The 23,414-nt window shown below is 43.9% G+C and overlaps 1 protein-coding gene across 1 annotated transcript in view; it reads left to right on the top strand.

Annotated features, from left to right (window-relative positions):
- Positions 1 to 6,658: 6,658 nt before the first annotated feature.
- FSTL1 (follistatin like 1) overlaps positions 6,659 to 23,414 on the top strand; it is a 52,577-nt gene continuing 35,821 nt past the window's right edge. The window contains exons 1-2 of the mRNA XM_021692737.2: positions 6,659 to 6,783; positions 6,958 to 7,014. Of these exons, the coding sequence (XP_021548412.1) occupies positions 6,781 to 6,783; positions 6,958 to 7,014 (60 nt within the window). The 5' untranslated portion in view covers positions 6,659 to 6,780. The remainder of the gene's footprint in view (positions 6,784 to 6,957; positions 7,015 to 23,414) is intronic.

The raw sequence follows: 23,414 nt of genomic DNA, 5'->3' as shown, positions 1-23,414 counted from the left end.
CTATATTTGGAAATAAGGCCTTTAAGAAGGTAATTAAGGTTAAATGAGGTCAGAAAGGTAGAGTCCTAATCCCACAGGACTGGTGTTCCTGAGAAGAGGAAGAACTACCAGAGATGCATGCACACAGAGAAAGGGTCATGTGAGGACACAGTGAGGAGGTAGCCATCTGCAAGCCAAGGAAAGGGAGCTTACCCGAACCCAACCCAGCCAGCACCTTGATCTTGGACTTCCAGCCTCCAGAACCGTCTGAAAAATAAATTGCTGTCGTGTAGCCAACCAGTCTGTGGTATTCTGTTATGGCAGTCCTAGCAGACCAATACACTCCAAATATACATAGAAATTTTGTCAAAATTTTTAGTAAATGTCTAAGACTTTCTTTTAAGGTCCTGACTTAATGGCAAAAGACATGCCCTTAGGGGAAACAATTGTCTTCCTGTTCTAATCAGGATTGTAGAAATAGTACAGGGAAACCGATATGGTGACAAGCTAAAGTGCACTCCTTGGTCAGCATACACCACTGGAATTAGCAAAAAATTCAATAAACTATATATATATATAATCTTCATATAGGTATACATGAAGATTAGCAGGGAAAACAAGTATTTGAGCAAATTCATGCAGATTTGCCATATAGTAAGTGAAACCATAGATGTTTCAAATGTTTCTCTTCTTCTATTGGCTACATTCTCTTTCAATAATGAAATAAACCAAGAACTGATTTTTTTTGTGAGCAGCTAAAGAAACCTCTACTGGGAAAGATAGATTCTAAATAATAAATGACTTCTTGAGTGAAAGCAGTATTTTCTGCAAGAACCATGTAAGTGAAGCTACAGAGGAATGGCTTCTTTGAATGGAGCAGAAGAAGGATTCAGGGTAAAGTTCCACTGCTGTGCTCACACATGGAATGTTTTACTGCACTATTCACAACTGAGCTACTGCAGCAAAGACACCCGGGCCAGAGCTGCAAAGCGTCCTACAGGAAGACATTGATGTGGTTACTTTTATAAATTAACATAAAGCAAATATTTGTAATACTTAAAAATCATATGGGAAGTGAGGGGCGCCTCCTGGGTGGCTCAGTCGTTTAAGTGTCTGAGCCTTGATTTCGGCTCAGGTTCATGATCTCAGGGTCATGATCTCTGGGTCCTGGGATCAAGCCCCAAGTGGGCTCCATGCTCAGCTGGGAGTCTACTTGAGGTTCTCTCCCTCTGCCCCTCCCCCCACTTGCATGCATGCTGTTTTTCCCTCTCTCTCTCTCTAACAAATAAACAAATCTTTAAAAAATGTTATGGGAAGTAAAATGATATGGAATATGAAAATATTTTATACCACACTGACTGAGGCTCACAGATTACCTTGGGACAGAGGCCATAAATGTTGTTGAACTTGAAGACAAATCTTTGACATAAAACAGCTCTTCCAAATTTGTTGTCTTTTTGTGTGATAAGTAGAATGCTACCTATCAGATTTTTTAAAAAATCCACACACAATCTACCACTTCAAGGAAAATTTGTGATGCTAATAATGAGTGACAATGTAATTGCTTTTAAAAATAAACTTGTGCTGTGGAGAAAATATTCTCAAATTGGATATTCAGAAGTATTTCATCATTAGGTGATTTTGTTGTCTAAAACAATAAAGATGTGGCATCCATAAAAACTCTCATATATGCACATTTTAAAACTTCAACAAAAATTTTTAGTCTGTTCAAAAATCTTCCACCAAAGAGTTCCAGTGGTTTATTTACTTATTTGTGAAACATTGAGAGAAATTTTGTAAAGGATTGAAATGAATATGGCATATCTTCAGACATCACCAAGAAAAAAAAAGAGGTATTTGTCTTTATATTCTGGATAGTTTCTAAGGTTCTTGTCAAACCTAAATATTTTTAACTGATCTCTCAAAGCATTCTTAGGATGAAGTTATTACTAGTAACAATAAATGTGAACCAATATTTCAAATAGCCTTATTGTTACTTCTGAGGTTTTTGACTGACTTATTGTCTGATATGATCAAGTTATTGCTTTTACCTTGTCTATGTGAAAGACAGAACTTCCCAGAAGTAGAAAACATGTCAGCTCTGCCCTTTCCTTATCAATAGGAAAAAGCTTTATCCTCAATTTATGGTTTCAAAGCTGAAATGTCTTTAATCTAATTTAATTAAAACTAAATAGTATAATATGTAAATCCATTTAAGTGGGCACACTGCAATATATTACAATATGTTAAAAGGAGCTAGCTGCTGTCAGTCCCTTTGTGTGGGAGAACGCCCACTCTCCTCATGGTACTTGGCAATGGAGTATAACTCATGACTGTCTGACATATGGATTAAATATGGGCGCCGGAGTCTATCTACTTATTTGCAAAGTCAATTTCTATTTTTGGATTGGAAATAAGTAAAAATAGAAGTTCTAATATTTTTTTCTCATGCCCTCTGGGGAGCCTACATCCCACTTAGGAGCATACCGGTTTCATAGTGTAGATTGGTGATTTGTTGCTGCAGTAGACATTGTTCAGCTAGTCCGAGCATTCAGTCCCTTCTTTTCCTGACATGACCCTGATTTTCTTTTGGGTCATCCTTATTTGCTTAAGCCTATCTAGCCCAGCCCAGCCCCCTAGTCACAGTGATCAGCATGAGGATGTCAAGAAACTGGATTTAGGCTTTAAAAAACACAAATCCCAGGACTTTTGTAGCAGCTCCCAAAAGAGGCTCTCTCCTTCATCCAGATGGTGTGGTCCAAGGGCATGAGAAGGCCAGCACTACAACCAGTTTCCCACCCTCAGAGCATAGACTGGAACTCCCAGGAGCCACTGCGTGAAACCCAGGGATAAAATAAGATTGCTTGAGGTAAAGGTGAGAGATGGCAAGAAATTGGATCCTTGGTGACCTTATTTGAGCTCTTGGATGAAGTCTTTCCTGAAGCCAAAACTACCCCCTGGACTTTTTAGCTGTATGGCCAATAAATTCCATTTATTTAAGTCAGCTTCTCTATTACCTGCAACCAAAAAAATTCCTGTTACAGCTGTCAACTCCTTCATGCAGTTTGTTTTGTTGTTATTGTTTGTTCGCTTTTTGTTCATCGTAGAAGGTGACATTAACCATTCTGTAGTAGAGTTATCATGAGTACCTGCAAGGACCTTTTATTGAATCACTCCCTTAGTAGCACACAATAATTATAAGCTTATGTATGAGGCACTATTAAAAGTACTTGACATATATTTACACATTTCATCTGTACAATATCCCTACCCTATGAAATCAGGACTATTATTATCCCCACTTCACAAGTGAAGAAACTGAGATGCAGAGAGGTACATAGCTTGCCCAAGGTTACATAGTAAGTAGGTAAGCCAAGATTTACTACCAAGGCAAACTGGCTTCTAAATCCAGGCTCTTAATCACAACAATACACCAGAAAGACTGTACTACTCACACACTAACATTTAGCATTGTCCAACTGTCTAATTTTTGCCTCTGATGACTGTAAAGTAATGTTTACCACTTAATGTATAACCTTGGACCAATTACGTAAAATCCCTGTGTCTCAATTTCCTTACCTGTAAAATGCAGGTAATAAAATAATACTGATTTCATAGGATCGTTGTGCAGTTTAAATAATACCAGTGATTTTTGAGCATCTATTTCTTGGTCATTTGGGATTCCTTTTTTGTGGAACTGCCCGTTCCTACCCTCTGTCCATTTTTCTCTTGGGTTTCCAGCCTTTTTCTTACTGATTTGCAGGAGTGACATTTATATTGCACTTATGAGTTCCATGTCAGTTTTAGATATTGAGTATCTCCTTCTAATCTATTATTTTTTCTGTGGTGCCCTCGATCAAACAAGAATCTGTAATTTTGACAAAATCAAATCCAGTGATTGTGCCCCAAACGTAGAGAGAACCAAGATAAACAAACAAACAAAACACAAAAAAACAAAACTGTTCATGCCCTCAGCATCTTAAAATCTAGCTGGACAATCAAGAACAACAACTATGTGAACAAGTGTTAAACATCGCATAACAGTATGAAATAAAATGCCAAGTTGTACATGCCAGTATAGCCGACTGTTAACCTTGGAAAAGTATCCAAATTCTTCTGAGCTTCAGTTTCCTTATTTGGGAAACGGAAGCAATAAAAAAAACGCCTTTCAGTTTGTTGTGATAATTAAATAAAACAAGACGTGTTGAATGGGTCTGTAGTACTAGTACACAGTACCAACAGCAACTCAGATGCAAAGCAGGGTTAATGAAATAATGGCCACCATTTATTACTTGCCAGGCACTTTAACCTACCACATTACATTCCACAGTCCTCTGCAAGACATTATCATTGCTATCTGTCAGATGCAGAAACCTAGAGTCAGAGAGTTTAAATAATTTGATGAAGGTCACACAGCTAGTAAGTGGTAGTGACCGCGTTGAAAGCCAGATTTGTTAGACTTTAAACCTCAGGTCCACTATGCCAAGTTATTGTCAGAAATGGTGCTAGAGAAGCAAAGAAACTTCACTTGGGTCCTGGAGAGAGAAAGACAGACTTTGACTTTGAATAGATACAAGGAGGAAGAAAGGAAAGGAGATCATGCCAGATTCTGAAGGGGTGCAGTTGATGTGCGAGGGATAAAAAGTATTTTGAGTTATTAGAGGGCAGGAGCAAAACCTTATACATCACATTTGCCTTCAATCCTAGCACAGAGCCTGGGACAGAGGATGGGGAGGACATCTATTCCCTACTTCTCTTTTTTCCATATCAAGGAAGCAGGAATGAGTTGTCTGACTGGTGAGCTTGAAAGAGGAACTAAGTATGTGTCGCTCTGACCCCTCAAGTTTGGGGAGCTCACCTGCCCTAGAAATCATGTGTTTTCTGCTTTTCCAGAAACTGTAAAACTGCAGTCAATTTTGCAAAAGCAGATTTTCACAAAAGGGATCCCTCTGCATCTCCAGCCCTCTCTATCAGTCATGGGAAGTGGGGGGTGGTTCTGGCTTCCCAGTGTTACACAGCAAATTGTCCAATTCCTCTTGGGACTGCCAGGTACTACAAGAACCATTTAACATGTCTTATTTTATTTAATTCTGGGGTGAAGTACATGCAGATCCATTGTCCTCACAGATCTAAGCCATGGCCACCCTTCCAGTGCCCGCTCAGGACAAAGCTGAGGTTTTCCTTTCCGTCAGTCTGACTCCAGCGGCTATCTCAATGGATCACGAACGTGCGTGGGGAACATGGGTGCTATCCGAAACCCCCTAGAACCACAACAGTAGGCACTCAACAAACCAATGAATATGAGAAGTTCAGAGGACAATGACAATACTGGCTTGATTTGAGCAAAGGGAGTATATTAAGTAGTTGAAGTGTGGTTAGATAAATAGGTTGGCCCCAGTAATGGGAGACTTTAAGGAAAGAATTTAGATCCAATGTGGAAGAAGAGTGCTGAAAGTTTCTGAGGACAGTGTTAAAATCAGGTAGTGAAAATAGGCAATGGGTTGCAGCGGAGACTAGGGGAGGAGAGCCTGGAGCTGGAAAGCAACCAGAGGTGGTTTCCAGAATTCCGGAATGAGGGAGGATGAAGGTCTGGCCTAGGGAAGTGGAAATGTGAACGGCAGTGAAGAGATGCATGTGAGATCTCAAAGGGAAAACTGCCAGAACACGGTGAAACGGGCGTCTGGGAAGTGGGGAAATGTTTTGATGGCACTCCTCTGAAAGAGGTAAATGAGCAGGCCTGGGAGCTGGTGAGAAGTGGGGCTCAGCGTTGGGCATGTTAAATCTGAGGTGTCAAATGGATTTGTTCTCAGCACCAGACACACCAGACACAAGGTAGGAAAGAAGCCACAGCTAGGTGTTTGGGGAGTTAACACCTTCAAAGAGGCAGCGTACGGTTGAAGGTCCCTGGGAAGAAGTCGGTGGAGATGGGAAGCAAGAAGAGGGAGGGGACCTGGGACGACTGGGGTGGGAGCAAGGGCACAGGTGATAGGGGGGGTGGCAGAAGAGAGGAGGGGGACACCGCCCCTGGACCAGAGCGAAGGACGGGATGAGGTTGCTGGCAAACGCTGGAGTCAAGATCTTCTCAGCAGAGGGGAGCGGCTCCCACCTCTCCCCGAGGAAATTCACGGTTGAACCCAAATCAGCCTTCCCCATGCTGGCTGGTCTTCAGGGCCCTGCGCGCACTTCCTCGCACTCTGTCTGCCGTGACGCCCTGGTCCCTGGGCCGTGAGGGTCCCTCTGCACCTCCGGCCCTCTCTCCATCAGTCGTGGGGGGCGGCTCCGGCTCCCCAGGCCGCACGGCGCCCTTTCCTGCACGTTTCCGCCCCACACCCGGAGGGGAGCCCCCTGCGGCACCGCCCACCTGGCCACCGCCGCAGCCCGCGCCCACCGCCCGCCAGGGCTGCCGCAAGCCAGCGGGCCCTCCCGGGGGTGGGGTTTCGGCCCCCCACCCCTCTCCGCCTTTGTTGCAGCGCCCCCCGGACACCCCCTCTCTGTCTCTGCCTCCGCGTCCCGGAGGCCTGAGGAGAGGGGGGTTCGGGCGGCGCCGGGACGCACGCGGGCTCCCCAGACCGAGGGGCGGGGAGGACCGAGCGGAGCCGCGAGCGGCGGGGGCCGCTGCTGCAGAAGGGGAGGAGAATGGGGAGGAGCTGGGGGGCAGGCAGTCGGGGAGGGAGGGGTCTTAAGGGGCGGCGAGCGCAGGTCGGATTTCCTCGGAGGCTGCCGAGCAGCGGAGCTCCCACCTTCCCTTAGAGCTCGCTGCAGCCGCCCAGCCCCGCGCCCTCCGGAGACCCGGACTGGACCATGGTGAGAGCTGGGCGCGCGGCGCGGGGCTCGGTGGCCAGACCCCTCCGGGCGGCCGAGGGTGACCGGGCGGCCGAGGGTGACCGGGCGGAGGGGGCGAGTCTGCGGGACCCGGAGAAGTTTCCGGCGTGGGCGCGGGGCCCGGCGCCTTCAGTCTCGCTCTCCTCTCTTCCGCAGATGTGGACACGTTGGCTCGCGCTCGCGCTGGTGGCGGTCGCCTGGGTCCACGCCGAGGTAGGTGAGCGGCCGAGGAGGTCCGAACTCGGGCTCCGGGGCCACTTGGGTGTGCGCGCCGGACAGGCAGGGAGGGCGTCCTGGGGATGTTCTCCCGGGGAGGGACTGGGAGTTTCCATGCGTGGGGTGAGGGGGCGCTCCGAGCACAAATGCTACTTGCGAAACTTAAACCTCCAAATCAGGAAAAGTAGTTTGGGCCATAAGCGGGAGCCCCACCGCGGCTAATATGGAGGGAGAGTGAGGAGGGGGAAAGAGGCGAGCTGGGCGGATTGGGACGGAGGCGGCGACGAGAGCGGCAGCTGAGTTCAAGAAGGCGCCTTTGAGTTCTTTCCTTTACTTAAGAGGAAATTAAGAATAGTTGGGGGCTTTTTCCTTCCAAGGCTGACTCCTCGGGGAAAGGGGAGGGGAGAGATTCTTCCTTTAGGGTGGAATGCTTTTTTTCTTTTTTTATAAAGTAAGATTATGATTCCCAGCATTTTTTTTTTCCTTTCTTTGTAAAGTGCCCTCGGATTCTGTGTTAATATCAGGGCCATATAACAGCCTTTTAAAAGCTCAATTTTCCCTTGATCCAGCGTTGCGCAAGTGTAAGAGATCCGTTGCTCTGCTCTTTGGGGGCTCCGCGTTTCCAGTCAAAGTATTTCAGCGCTTTTTTGGTAATGTTTTCCTTTCAACTCCAGTGACCTTCCTGAGACACTACAAACAAACCAACAAACTCTTCACTCACAAGCCCCTCTGTTAACTCAAAGGTTTATGGACAGAAAATAAACAATTCCAAATTCCCTGGGCTCTAGTCTCCAGAAGAGTGAGGTCAGAAACCAAACATTTGATAATTATGGCAGGAAATGTGGAAGGAATTAAAAAGCATGAGGGAGAAGAAAAGGAATGTACATTACAAAAGAAATAGCTCCCTGGTGGGTGGTTATTCTCCCTCTTTGAATTTTTTTCTTCATATTACAGTTTAGCCCCACCCTTTGCATCACAGCTTGAGTCTGCCCAGAAAAAAATCATAAAAGCATGCAAGGTCTTCATGAGTTTAAAAAAAAAAACACATATATTACTTTCAACTCATACATAAACTCTCACTTAATTCACTACTATGTTATTGGTTGTACTGGAAACACAAGCTCACAATGAAATTTAAAAAATAGCTAATATTTACTGGATATCTACTTTGTGTTGTAATGAAACCCCACTTTAATGATGGGGAAACTGAGTCAGAGGTTATGTAATTTATCCAGTGCCCTAAGCTGTTAAATAGTAGGAATAGGGATCTGAACCCAAACAGTCTGGCATCATACCCCAGGTTCTTAACCACTATCCCACAGAAGACGTTCACATTTGGTGCACTTCTTACATAGCAGACATTGGACTGCCTGTGTCATTTCTTTTCAGTCTTCCCCAACCTTATGAGGTCAGTTTTATTATCCCCATTTTACAGAGGAAGAAAGAGGTTTAGGAGATTAGATAAACTGCCCAAGATCACACAGCTAGTTAGTTCTGCAGAAGGATCTGAATCCAGCTCCCTCAATGTTTGGGGCCCATCTTGAACTCCAGATCTGCTTCTCATGCATTTTGTTTTCCAGGGTTTGAATTTGAGGGAGGATCTCTCTTCACTGGTTGATTTAGCCCTGGCTAAGGAACACCCTTCCATCCCTACTGGGGCCCTCAAACGGCAGCTGCAGTCCAATGATGGATGAGGTGAATCCCTGGCTGGTTTTACGGCAGGCTTAGGAATTGCCAGCTAGTGTGTGAAATCACTCAGTGAACTGGAATGCAGATGTGAAGTATGAGGAGGCTGTTGATTCCCGCACCAGGAGACTGAAGGCTGAAGGCCCTGTGACCCAAGGTCCAGGATCTATTCGAGGAAGCCTGCACTCTACCCCTCCCTCCAACCAGCATTGCAGGGAAAAGTTTTGCTCTCATAGGAAGCTCCCGCAGCAGCAATTTCCTGCTTCGGGTAGAAGAGCAGAGAGTTCTCCCACCAAATTCCCAGACAAAATCAAGAGGTGCTGAGGCATGAAAACTGAGAGTTGGAGCAGAAAGTAGGCTGCGAACTCAGGGTACCTGAGGAGTAAGGAGGAGTATGTGTGATCCTGGTTACATTTCATGGCTCCAGATTATTAAGGATTATCTTTTTTTTTTTAAGATTTTATTTATTTGAGAGAGGGGAGAGAGTAAGAGGAAGGGAGAGGGAGAGAGAATCTGAAGCAGACCCCACACTGAGCGCAGAGCCTGACGTGGGGCTCGATCCCACTACCACGAGATCATGACCTGAGCTGAAACCAAGAGTTGGACACTTAACTGACTGAGCCACCCAGGTGCCCCAAGAATTATCTTTTAATCAATCCAGTCTCTTGATGTCTGGCCTGAGTAACACGTGGCAGGTTTTTAATCCATGTTTAATAATAATATACCTTTAATTATTAATGAAAAGGTAAACTAACCCTAGCAATTTGTATATTATTTTAAGTCTTTGTCTTATAATTGTGCTTGCAATAGAATTTTTTTCCTTCCTAGCTATAAGAACATACAGCAAACAAAGCCAAATAATGATATTTACAGACTTTATTGACATGCATCCACTTTAGTAGACTTTAGGGCTATAGTTGTACAAATATTGTCGAATTTTTTTAAAAAATGAAATTTAGAAAATAAACTTAGTTTTCTTGGTGCTTTTTGGTTTAATACAAGTATTCAACTCAACATATTTTTTAGATATGTGATTCCCTGACAAATCATGTTGATATTGGAAGGAGCCAAGCCTTTGCGATAGTAGACCTCCAGAATCAAAGGTGTCCCAAGCTTGGGAAAAGGTGGTTGTCATCATTATTAATGCCAGTCTGAAAATACTGTTTGTTTAGATTCGAGAAACTATTAACAAATCTCATTGAGGAAAGTGTTATATTTCGAATGTTTTCCCTGGTCTCTTTCTCACTTGGCACTACTTGCTTTTTTGATTGTTTCCTCTCTTTCTTACTTTCTCTTTATCACCAATGTATGCCTTCTGGCACCCTCCCCGCAAAATCTGCCCTGTCCACCTGAGCTCACTCATAGGCTCCTTTACAGTCTATGCTTGAGAGGGGGTATTGGGGAGTGAGGCACAGGTCTGTTGAAGAGCATATATTAGCATCTGTATGGGTGAGGAATGGGGGGTGGCAGCAGCTTGAGGGAGTGCTTCAACTAACAATTACAAGGCTACCCCTTTTCTAGATTCTGTTGGGAGGGGGCTATGTGGACTTGCTCATTCTCCTTCACCCATTCGCCTCCCACCGAGAATTACCGCAGTTCAGCGAGAGGTGTGGACAGAGGCTAGGAAAGTTTGACAGTCCAGGCATGAGAGAGTGTGCCCTTGAGTCTCAGTAGGTGGATCCAAGTCCACTCTAACATGGCAGGCTGGAGGGGACTCTGTGGCCCAACTGCCTGCTTCTGAAAGACAGCCTGGCAAGCACCCAAGACACTTCCGCTCTCCCTCGGTGGTTGTGTCTGCCAGCACTCTGATTGCGAGCATCCCAGGTTTATAGACTCACCATGGTAAGTCACATGTGCAGGGGACTGATGCACAAGTCAAAAACTCACTCCAGGAAGGAAAAACTTGACCCACGAATTGTGAGTGCATCACTTAAGATAATAGAAGAAGAAGGAGAAGGAGAATTACCCAGAGAGACGAGAAGATTATTAGGTCATTGTCCCTCTGAAGCCACATTTCTCATTTACACCCTATTATCAACGTACAAGTTAATCAACCACTAGGAGTTTTATTGGCTGATGTGGGATCTTCTCTATATCCTTCAGAATTATTCTAATGGTGGATTCGGGAGGACCAGAGTCTGACCCACATCCTCTGACTCCTCCTTGGAGCTGCAGCAGAACTAGGATTTTAATATCCATCTTGTACATTAACACTAAAATAATACCTTGTTTATCCATTGGCAAATAAACTACTTGCTGTGATTCTAAAGATCATTGTCAGAAATTAGAATGTTAAAACATAGCAGGGCCTCTGCTGATTAACCAAAACAGTTGGGCAAGCACCCTGCACACTGAGGCCCTGGCCACTGAAACTGTCTTTAGAAAGAGGACATGTTACAGTTCCCATAGAAATCTCTAGATTGGGTGATGGAATGCGGGAGTCAGTTCTCAAGCTCAAAGGAGCTGGTTGGGGAGGAGCTGTGAGATGGTGATCAGAGGGCATGGGCTGCAATGGATGTAATGTCCTGGGGAAGAAAATAAAGCCTTCAAAGTCAGTGAGTCGGAAAGATGTGTTTCTAGGAAAACAGAGAAAGAAAAGGATGAACTGTAAATACCAGTGGTCACACATCATGAATTGAAAATGTCAGTGTTGTTTTTCTACTCCTCTTCAAATAACTGGACATCAAGACAAAATTTCTAGCAGCCATAAATAGGATTAATGTAATGACACCAGATATTATAGGATTGAAGAAAACCTTACACTTAGACGGATTCATTTTGTAAGCCAGATGATTACTGTCATGCAAGTCAATGCCTAATTTTCTCTAAGGTGCTATCTTCTGGTGCCTGTGACTTTGGCTTGGGGTGCTTTCTCTAGGACTGAGTCATTACCAGCACAGACCTTCTCTTCACAGGGCCCATCAGCCAGTATCCCTGCCACGGGCTGAGCACGCCCTACAGAGTCATGCATGAAGTGCAAGACATGATCTCTGCCCTCAGGTTGCTTACGATCTAATGATGGGCCAGATGCTTTAAACTGTAGCAGCTGTAATATCTTAACTACATGAGAAACAAGTATCTGTATAATTATTGCTTTTTTTATATTAACATAGGCTTCCCTTGATTTTTAAAGTTTTTTTTTTCCCATTAGCACAATGCACAAATCCTTAAGGTATAGCTTGATGAACTTTAACATATGGCTACACCCATGTAGCCACCACCCAGTCAAGACTAAGGGAGTTGGTGCAGAAAGCAGGCTGTGAACTCATGGTATGCGGAAACAGTTACAATGAAACAAGTGAGCAGTAGATATGATTGGAGTTACATTTTATCACTCATCATTTAATTAGTCTGGTCTCTTCATGTCCGGTCCTAGTAACATTTGGCAAGCTTTTAATTCATGTTTTAACAATAAACCTTTAATAATTAATGAAAAGGTAAATTGACCCCTCCATATGATAATTGCAATTTGGATATTATTGTAAGCTTTTTAGCTTATAGTTAACAGTGTTTATACTAGAAAATCGTTTTTCTTGTTAACTACACAGACATATAGCAAGCACAGTTAAATACAGTCTTTATTGACATGAATCCATTTTAGCAGACTTTGGATCAGCTTTGGGGGAGCTGACTTGGCTATTTTGCAGATGGATATTCCAGGGCTCAATATAATCTACACTGAGAAACTAAATCAAGGAAAGAAACTCAAATAATTCTTTTTGACCACTTTGCCCTGGCCATTATTACTTTCAGAGGGACTGCGTAAGATGTCCATTACATTATTTATGATGGCGAAAAACTTAAAATCTGTATATCCAACAATAGGAGAAGAGTTAAGGGTTAACAACAATACGTGCCACTAAAAGTTGTGTTTACAAAAATTCTTAAAGCTCTGGGAAATGATTATGATTTAATTTAAAAAGCAGAATACTCTCCACTTTGCATTATCCTCACAACTGTGTACAGATTTATAGAGAAGTATAACAAAATGCCTTAAAATCCATCTTGAGGATTATTGTGACCTCTACTTTTTTCAGGAGGAATTTACCCTCCTAATACATGCTATTCTATTTAAATAAGAAAATGAGCTATTTTTTCATAAAATATGAAAATATGCTCATGAAAAGCTTAGAGACTATAGAAAAGACTAGAGGAAAGAGTGAAATTAACATGATTCTACTACCTAAAGATAAATCAGCCCTTTATCCCTCCTTCCAGAGAAATTATCAATCAACAGATATATGTGGTGAACCTATTAGACACTGTAGGCAATAAAAATAAGTATCTCACAACACTATGAGATAAATGGCCTGCAGCGATGGTACAAACATGGCATGTGTGTCACACTATCCTCTCCCTTACCCATGACAGACATTGCTAATCAATCCTAGAATTCTGTCCTCCTGAGTCTGGAGAAGGTTTGAAAATCCTCAGCAATGTTCTGGGTAGCCACTAGCAATTAGTTAGTCTGTGTGTGAGATAAAAGGTATTTGCCATTCCTTCTGGAAACATCAAACTGACAAACATTGGTATACCTTTAAGCAAAATTAAGGTGATTAGAAAGCAGAGTTCAGGACTATGTGAAACAAAGAAAACATGGGGTAATAGGTGGTGTGATTAGGGTAGTGAATAGATGAAAATGTCAAAAAAAAAAAAAAACAACAACAAAAACAACAACCCAGCACTTTATTCCTGGCCCAAGCTTTTTACTTCTTTAGGCAAATTCGAACATCTTAAAGGGAACCAAACCCTTAGAGGCCATTAGATGTTGGCCATCAACAAGAATATGATAATGAGAATTTTCTCGGCTGTTCTGATGGAGTAAACAGTTGTTCTTGCTAAGGCTCTACGAGCTGCTACTGTCATAGATAACAGCTCCTGCATTAGCAGCCATCTGGCAATAACTTGCTAATAGAAAGCTCTTTGGGTAGTTGGAGTACAAAATATATCCTATAAATCTGCATTTTCTGCTGTGGTTGGAGGATTTCCATGAAATCTCTTCACAGACTTTTTATGTGCTCATTTGGAAGCCATTCACCAATAAGCTATTCCCAGAATTAAGTCTGAATTTATGACCCTTAAAATGTTCCCTGAATAATCCCGGACACTATTTTTGACCAGCTTAACTGTTGCCAAAACAAGTCATGTGACACATGGCAAAAGCCATGACATGGTGCAGGCCCTGATTTATACATAACGTGTGTCATGGGGTATTGGCTTGAACTGATATAAGGAAACTGCCTCTTTGTCATTACTTTTTATCTTGTTCAAGATTTAAATTTTTGTGTCTGAGGCAAAATTTGTCTTTTCCCCACAGTCTTTGATTCTATCGTTCGGTGATAGTAAATGAGTGTAATTTATTGATCTACAGAAGTGCCAGGCATTATGCCAGTCCCTTTGCCCATATGCTGCTATTGAGAATAATGTGGAACTAAAAGGCAATACCATGTAGGTCCCTGTTCTGAAGGAGTTGCTATTACCATAACTCCTGTGCAGCTCAAATGGACCTGGCCAAATTTAGGGGGCCAGATTTATGGCTTTCACAGAAATTAATGCCCCCTTCCTCACCTCTGGCTGCTGGTCTGGAAAACCCTGAAATGCAGCAGTGGGATGGATGCCTTCTCAGAACTTGAGAGGCTCCACTGGAGTCACTGGGCCATTTGCCTCCTGTCTACCTTGACCGTCACCAGCCCGTCCAGTAGGTGGCAGCTTTCTGTGTGGAAATTGTTGCTGACGCTTTTCTCTTATATTCATGTCACTCAAGCCTTCCACGGATTCCCTTTCTTCATTCTCTTCTCTTGTTCGCATATCTGGGTGTTTCCAAGTCTTACCTTTTACATGGACCCTGCTACAGCACCTTCTCATTACTAAGAAGGACATTATACAATAAGAGCCCTTGACTTCGAAGTCCTGCTCTGCCCCTTTCTTAAGCCACCTAATGTCTCTGACTTGCAGCTTCAGTTAGGAGCAAGGGTTCTGGGTAATGGGCTGGGTTTGAGTTCTCCCCTTGTCTAGCTGTGAGACCTTGTGTAAGTTACTTAACCTCCATGAGCGCACTTTGCTCGTCTGTAAAATGGCAATAATGGCAATCTCTCTGCTATCTATCCAATTAGATAATGGAAAAATTTCCGCTACCCATGGAACATAGTCAACACCAAACACCTGCAAGAGAAAAAGTGCCTCTTACCAGCTCCTCCTAGGCTCTAACAAAGACTGTTTTTGACTCTGTAATGATTTCAGTAAGAGAATTCTCAATTTACATACTAACATCCACTAGGCGTTGTCTATATTTGTACAACCTGTGTGCTGGCTCAGGTTGTCACTATTTCATTTACTGATTTATCCTTGAGAGGAAGTATAGCATAATGGTTTAGCACCAGGACCTTGAAGCTAGATTACTTGAATTCAGTACTAGCCCTGTGATCTTGGGGAAGTACTTAACCTCTCTGGGCCTGTATCATCTATAAAATGGGCTTACTAGAGAGTATTTACTCCATAGGTTAACTGTGAGCATCGAATAAGCTCTTACATGTAAAGCAATTAGAAGAGTGGCTCAGCACATAGAATGTGGTGTTAGCTATTAGTATCATTCTTGTGGCATCTATTTATTGGAAGAGCTCCAAAACCCTTGGGGTGTGAGTATAAGTGTGTCAAGGGACAAAAGTAAAATGTATCACAACCCTGTTCTCTGTCAGGCACTAAGTTAGTGCTGGTGACTAAGACGCCCATGGCTTGCAGAAAAGTCTCCTTGCCTCTTTTACTCTCTCCAGAGATTAAGGATCACCTGCTTTTTAAAAGACAACTGGGATATTTTTTCAGTGGATGCTTTGACGCCCAGAATTTGTATCAGAGCCCTTGCTTCTACTGAGCCAAACTTGCTTTCAAACTTCTAGATAATGTTTCCTCTGTGAAGCCACAACCCTATCCTTCCTGCAGGAAAAGAATTTAGGTACTCATTGAGCACCTCCCATGCACCGGCTGTGGGCTGTGCCAACCAGCATAGGTTCTCCCTAAAGACAGAGTGAATGAGGGAGAGTACGAGAAAGGGAAGAAGAAGGAGAAAAAGCAAGAAAAGAGGGACTAAAGCTCCTGGAATTTTTCCACATTCAGTTTTTCTCTCCCCTGTGCCCCTCCTTCTTACATATGGAGGTGGCCACCAGATGTCTTGGATTTTTTTGTGGGATGGTCATTTTCATATATTCTTGCTGTCGTCCCCATAGCACACCTCTTACTGGGCCACAGATTCTAAATTTGGGGTTTGGAAAATATGATCAGGCAAAGGAATAGAACCCTTTGCTTTCATTGCTTGAAACATAAATACCTGCTCTCAAAGACAGGGTAGGGGAGTATTCCTGGAGCAGGCTGTGATTTGTCCCTTTGGGAACCAAGGCAACACTCTAGGTGTTTGCACACAAACCTTGAGTCCTCTGCTGGGCACTGTTGTGTCTGGCAGCCAGCCCTGACTGCAGCCTCATGTGGCCACTGATCCCAAACCCCAGAGCTGGGTCTTCATTGCTCCCCGTGTTGCTCTTTCCTCTTCATGTCTCCCTTCTTCTAACTTTTTTGTCTCTCCTTTTCTTTCTCATCTTCCTCCAACACCATTACAGAGAGGTCATCCTGGAGGGTTCAGGCTGCCTCCGGAGCTGCCAAAACATCCACATACCACCAGGTTCACATTTTATTTGGAGACCAAGCTGCCCAAAGTTTTCATGCAGTATTTGGTTCCCTAATCTGGGACAAAGTAAAATTTCACAAAGGTACAAAGTTAACTCAAGGGACAAAGGTAAAATGTATCACAACCCTGTTCTCTGTCAGGCACTAAGTTAGTGGTGGTGACTAAGATGTAGACCCTGTTCCCAAGGAGCCTGCAGTCCAGTGGGGGAGACAGACAGGGACAGAGGCTCAGAGTGATCCAGGGTGGTAAGTGCCAGAACGGGCCTGAGAACTTAACCCAGCACCGGGGAGTCTGGGAAGGCCTCCAAGAAGCCTCCCCAAGCTGCACCCTGAAAAATGAGTGGTAGTTAGCCAGACAACAGCAGGAGGAGACGGAAAGAACCTTGTCTTATTTAATTCTCACAACCTGATAAGAAGTTATTATAATCTTCATTTCTTCGTCAATGAAGAAACCGTAGCTCAGAGAATTCAGTTAGTTACTCAAAATCAGCCACCTAGTAAAGAGTAAAACCAGGATACAAATCCAGACTTCAGCTCTCAAAGCCCTTGCTCTGTGTGCTGGGCCCATTGTGTCTTATTTTTGAAAGGGACTCTGAAAACAAACCCAAAACATTTTTTGCTAGGTAACATGGACACAATAAAAACAAACAAACAAAACCCCAACCCAAAAGCCTGGACAGGCCTCTTCGTGTTTTGTTCGAATAAGTGTCCGGATCCAAGCTTCTGTGGACCACATAGATAGAGGTATGACCTCCGCTTGGTTCCGGTTCAGTGGCTTCTCGAACATTAGAGCACCTGGTGCATTGTGTTCAGTGATTCAGGGCATGTTTTCAGGCAGTCTTTGTCTTTCACATGCATTCACGACTGTTCCACACTGAAGAAGACCAAGTTGCAACGACAGCTCTTGAGCTCCAGCTGAGCTGCTGTGGGTACAGTTGTTCACGCTGCTGGCCAAGGAGAGTGGGGTGACTCCATCCTGCACGCTGTGCGCCCTGGTGTAGAGCTTGTCTGTCCCCGCAGAGGAGGGGGTACCTTCTTTCTAACCGATACGTGGAGCTCCCCAAACCCAACATTTTTTCTCAGATGTGGGATGCTTATTGGACCATGGTGGCCATTTCTCCATCTGTACATTTTATAAATCGGTATCAGTAGTCTTACAAAATTTTTGTAACAGGCCTCCATAAAAGCCAGTTCTGTATTTTTGTGGGTTTTCCTCACGGATTTAGCTAAGATGAGACAAATGGAAATTTTTTTAAAAATCTGTTCTTTTGTACCCACAAACGTGCTCCTTTGGGCTGCTGCCCAACTCCATCTAGTTTGGGAACTATGATTCCCCCAGGAACTAGGAAAAGCAGTCCCAGCTCCTCTCTGATCGCTGGATTAGCACAACTTCCCTCAGCCCACAGCTGAATTCCAGCCCCGAGGAAGAAATGTCTTAGACTGAGTGAACTCCCAGCCTGGAGCCTGTCAGAGGCTGTGTCATGTGCTGGCATTCGCTGAACAAAAAGCAAGCAGGCTTTCCGGCCCCGCTCCCCCTCCTCCCGCACCCCCCTCTGGAGGGGCCGGTTAAAGTCTAGACAGTGTCTGCTTGGCACCGCGCCTTTTTAGCATGATCTGCACAGTTCTGTAGCTCTGACTTGGGTTGCCTCTCCTCGCTCACTTCCCTGGTTTTCTGAGTCGGCCTCACACTGTCTGGGGCGGGGCGGGGAGCCTGAGCCGCACACATAAGAAGCAGGTGAGTGAATTATGAGACTGTCAGGTTTCAGCTGTCTTGAGCCATTCGGAGTCACGGAAATGCCAGCAGCGCTGGCTGAAGCTGTGGCTGAGCTTCCAGAGATTCCTGATGTGAGCTGGCTTCAGACAAGCCTCCTCTCGTTGGCTGGAGATGGGCTGGAGGGAACAACTCAGGCCGGAGAGTGGCATGCAGGTCAGGAGCCTCGTGCCCTCCGCTGGTAGTATGAACTTGGGCAAGTCGCCGGACCCCTCGTCTGCAAAATACAGGGGTTGGAGCAGGGGAGCTCTAGAACCCAGCCCACAAATCCTATCCATAGGGAAGGAGGCAGACATGTGAGGTTGGATTATCAAAATATTCTTAATGGAGTTAAGGTACTTGATGAGTTCTCGTCTTAACTGATGGCCCAAGAGGGAGCGATTTGAAAAGAGACACTGGCCCAGGAATGGGAAGAAAAGAGTGACTAAAAGCAGTAGGCCTTTTGTGTCTCCTACTTGCCCCTGCGCGTGCACCCTAAGTAGTGCAGCACGGGGCGCCCGACCAGTGTGCATACCCGGGAATCCCAAATGCTGTTTACTCTCTAGAAAGGAATCACTTGATTTTCCACTTCAGAAACCAGCTGCTCAGCAACACTGGGCAAGAAATGAAGGATGCTGGGTCTCCTTGGGGTTGAGCAGAGAATTTTTCTAAAAAGGAAGCCAACTCAGAATTCTAAAGTGTGCAACTTGAGCTTTTATTGAACTTACTAAAAAAAAAAAATAACCAAAAAGCAAAACTTTCTTCTGACCTTTGTAAATGTTCTTTTAAAACTAATGATGCAGGGGGCGCCTGGGTGGTTCAGTCGTTAAGCGTCTGCCTTCGGCTCAGGTCAAGATCCCAGCGTCCTGGGATCGAGCCCCGCATCGGGCTCCCTGCTCCGCGGGGAAGCCTGCTTCTACCTCTCCCACTCCCCCTGCTTGTGTTCCCTCTCTCACTGTGTCTCTCTGTCAAATAAATAAAATCTTAAAAAAAAAAAAAAAAACAACTAATGATGCAGTATTGAAATGGCTTACAAAAATAGTTGTCTGGAAATGCGGTGTGGACCCTAGTTTTGTTTTCTGGAATGAGTCTTGCCTTCTCACCATGCTTTGTGGCCTGTGACCGGGATCCTGGCCTTCCTGAACAGGTTTTGATGAAGTTACTGCCCTGGTCCCCATGCCCTTCTCCAAATCAGTTCAGGGCTGTTACAGCAGAGGCCTTGACCTTGAACTCTTTGGCCTTGACCTCAGCAGGTAAATCAAGTGACCTGTGAGGGTGAACTCAGTAAGGAAACAGAGGCCAACACAGATGTTTTAGTCCTACTTAAAGACTTGGTACCTGGACTGCAGTCCAAATCCTAAATCCTGCTAGATAAGCCCAGCGTGCTACATTATCGGTCCTGCGTGGGGGGCCAGCCCAGTGTTGCCTGTGGCTTTCCTGATAAATCTACTTGTACAGTGTCAGAGTTGAGTTAAAATTGGCTGTGCTGCAGAATAGACTATACACAGACACACACATAAATTTCACTACTTAATTGACTTAATTGACATTACTTAATTGAGTTAGATTTCACTACTTAGAGAATAGGACTGTCGTCCTATAGCTCAGTATACTTCCCCTCACAAAAAGAACCCCAAATTCCTATTGGAATTTATGAAGAGAAGCATGTATGTTATTAAATTTCCCTTAATGTGACTCTTTTAATTTAGTTTAGTATTTGATCTCCATTATACTGGTCCTGATTCCTTTCTGAACCAAGGCACATAGAAAATAGTGATGAGGAGGGCTTATTTTTGTGGGTGGGAAGTTTGCTTGTTAATGAACATTAATGTAATCAATGTATGTTATTCATTTGCTCATTCATTCATTTCCTACCTCATTCCAAAAATAAGAGATATATACCGTTTTTCCTTTCAAATCCCATAGTTAGCAAGTCCTGCTAGCTTCTGTTAGTGTTAGGCTAACTATTTTCAGTTGTGGAGAAGGACCCAAGTTTGTGGCGTATTTGCAACAGAGAAAAATAAAATAGATAAAGAACTCAACAACAGTCAGAGAAATTTCTGGTGATTCTCACGGGGATACCTGGCTCATCTAAAGCTTAGTAAGAAATTGATAAATGTGTGGAGTTTCTGTTAGAGCAGCTAAAAGCTATTGAACTGAGCACAGACTCAGACATACCTGAGTTCCCTTTGTGGCCATGGTCCTTATCAGGAGGACCCAGGTAGGATTTCTGGGGTGGCCTGCCTCAGCTCACAAAAACCTGCTTTGGGATGCAGGCAGATGTCACAAATGCTCAGAATGCTCAGCTTCACTCCTCCAAGGGCGGCCTTATCCATGGGTCTTCACTATATGCTATAATTACGAAAACTACAGTTGATTGGGGGCAGGCTGAGGTCTATGTCAGAAGCGGGAAATTCAGCTGGCTTCCCCTCAGAGTCCTAAGAATCGTTCAGGAATGTGTCCATTTGTGCTTTGTTCCCCCACCCCTCTAGTCTTCTATCCTTGGCATTTTCTGTTTTCTTTCCTTTCTTATCCTGTGTGGCCTTAGCCTTGCCAACAGCCACATGCAGAGAAGCAGACTTCCTGGCTTAGCTATTTATTTTAAGGGTAAAGCCTTCTACTTTATGCATTAATTGGTGTCTGCATCATGTTCAACAGAAGCATGATTTTCTGCATGGCACGAAGGGCTGGCTAATGGTCAAAGAAAACCCCCTCCTTCAGGTGTGAGTTCATTAGGGGTTTCTCAACTTCCTTTCTTTTTTTTTTTTTAAAGATTTTATTTATTTATTTGAGAGAGAGAGAATGAGAGACAGAGAGCAGGAGAGGGAGGAGGGTCAGAGGGAGAAGCAGACTCCCTGCTGAGCAGGGAGCCCGATGTGGGACTCGATCCCGGGACTCCAGGATCATGACCTGAGCCGAAGGCAGTCGCTTAACCAACTGAGCCACCCAGGCGCCCTCAACTTCCTTTCTTGAGGGGACAGGACTAGAAGGGAGAATAGCATTGGGAAGTGTTCTGAGTAAAGAGGCCATAAAGAGGCCAGACACTGAAGTCTTTGCTAAATGTTGGGTATAATAAATTCATTACTCACACTGCAGACTTATTTTCCTAAACTACTTGTGGGCCATATTGCTTAAGAACAAGTACCAAGTTAATAACTTTATCTCTGAGAGATAAAACTGGGCCCCTGTCTTTGTGTTTTTCTTTGTTTTCTGCAAAAGTACATGTATGGGTAATGAGACTTACTGTAGGGATTATTTCATAATGTACGAAAATATCAAATCACTATGATGTACACCTGAAACTAATAATATGTGAATTATACTTCAATAAAAAAACTAATTAAAGAAAAAAGCATGTACAATACAACCTGGATAATAAGAAACTATAAAAGTTGTTTTTATGTGTGTTCATCACATGCCCTATGTAGGCATTCCCTTTGCTTAGACAAAAATAAGGAAACCATGAAGATGTGAAATCCTCTAAGAACAGCCAATGCTGGGGATTGTTAATCCCACTGTGTTGGTCATTTTACAGCTAGGTCATTGCATTTTCCCACTAATTTCTCTTTACACATTTGATCAAATAGAAGGCTGTTCATTTCCTGCTTAAGTTGCATCATTGAAGTGCTGGTGGATTCAAGTGAGCTTTGATCTTCCCCAGTGGCTATATTTCAGTTGGTGATTGGGTTATTTTTCTAGGTAATGCTACGAGTATTACACCCTGTGTAAAGTAAATAGCATTGTCATTTAGTAACCGTAATGACTCATGTTACAGTAGCCAGGAATGTAAAGACCTCCCCATTCCCCAGTGATCTATTGTTTAACTCCAGGAAAAGTCTTCTCTCTGCTGTGGTGGTGAAATGAGAGAGAGAGAGAGTGTGTGTGTGTGTGTGTGTGTGTGTGTGTTTGTCTTCCAGACAGCTGAGGGTTATTATGGGGCAAGGGGAGAGAGAGAGAGAGAGAGACAGACTCCCCGCTGAGTAGGGAGCCCAACGTGGGCTTGATCCCAGGACCCCGAGATCATGACCTGAGCCAAAGGCATACGCTTAACTGAATGAGCCACCCAAGCACCCCCCAATCTGAGGGTTTAGATGTGACAGCCATATTCTGAAAGCCATGACATTTTCTTTGAGAGAGAAACAGAAAGTAGGGAATTCTAAGCCCAAGGATGTTCAAAGCATGTGAACTGCCCCCAAATGGTTCTTGTCTTAGAAATAAGTGGAATAAATAGGAAGAAGGAAACTAGTGAAGAGGAGGCGTGAAGGAAGAGGGAGGCAGTGATGAGAGTGAGAAATTCTCACTCTTAATTGTAGTGGGGTAAGTAAATGAAGATGGGGCGATAAAGTGAAGAATTTCTGGTCTTTATATTAAGCGCTGCATGAGGAAATACTGTGAATGAACACTGCTGATCTATATGATCAGAGGAGATAATGTCTGCTTTTGCTAAGTGAACACATGGTCCGTAAAGCAAAACTCACAAGAACAAATAATAACATAAAAGCTATAAATTAAAACGGCACCTGTATATAGTGTGTATAGCTAGGGAGATATTAATATACAGTACCTTTCACAAGGTAAGTGCTCAATAAATAGGAGCTGCTCTTCTTAATTTTGCTTGAATTCCAGGGGACAGTCAGACTACAGGGAGAGACATACAGAGCCTAGACCCGTGTTTCTCAAAGTATAGTGAGTGATGTTAATCTATGTGCTAGGTTAAGTGGTTCTTTAGTTGCAGGACTTTTTAGAACTTGACAATGTTCATGTGCATCATTTATTCTCTTTTCTAGGAGGAGAGTAGTATAAGCAGTGTTTCCCAGACATTTCACCATAGGGCACCATTTCCAAAAATACTATAAATACTTGAATGCTGTGTTCCATGGAACAGTTGGGAACTCGGATCAGTTCTGGACAGATTTTCATAAGCAGAGTCTGTTTACATCTGACACCAGGTCTTAGCGGGCTTGCTGAACTCACTTCCTAAACTAATGCAGGTTTATCGAGAAAGCATGGGACTTATCTGGACCCCAGGGCCAATCTGAGGGAAGATCCTTCCAGAAGTGACTCCATACTGGACCATTGGCATGGCCATGTCCATACCTACAAAGAACTGGCTGAGGTATTTCTTGGTTATCAACTCAAAGTACCCAGGAATCTTCTTTTGGTGTTTTCACTCTTCCTATCCATTCCCAGTCCATCAGCAAGTCCTGTTGGCTCTATTGTCAGAATATATTGCCTCCCCTTTGACTGTTCTCAGTCTCCATCACCACCGCCCTAGACTAAGCCGCCA

Source organism: Neomonachus schauinslandi, chromosome 1 (assembly GCF_002201575.2).
Source record: "Neomonachus schauinslandi chromosome 1, ASM220157v2, whole genome shotgun sequence".
Taxonomy (NCBI): domain Eukaryota; kingdom Metazoa; phylum Chordata; class Mammalia; order Carnivora; family Phocidae; genus Neomonachus; species Neomonachus schauinslandi.
Note: the sequence above shows the minus strand (reverse complement) of the source record. Positions and strands in the feature narration are given on the sequence as shown.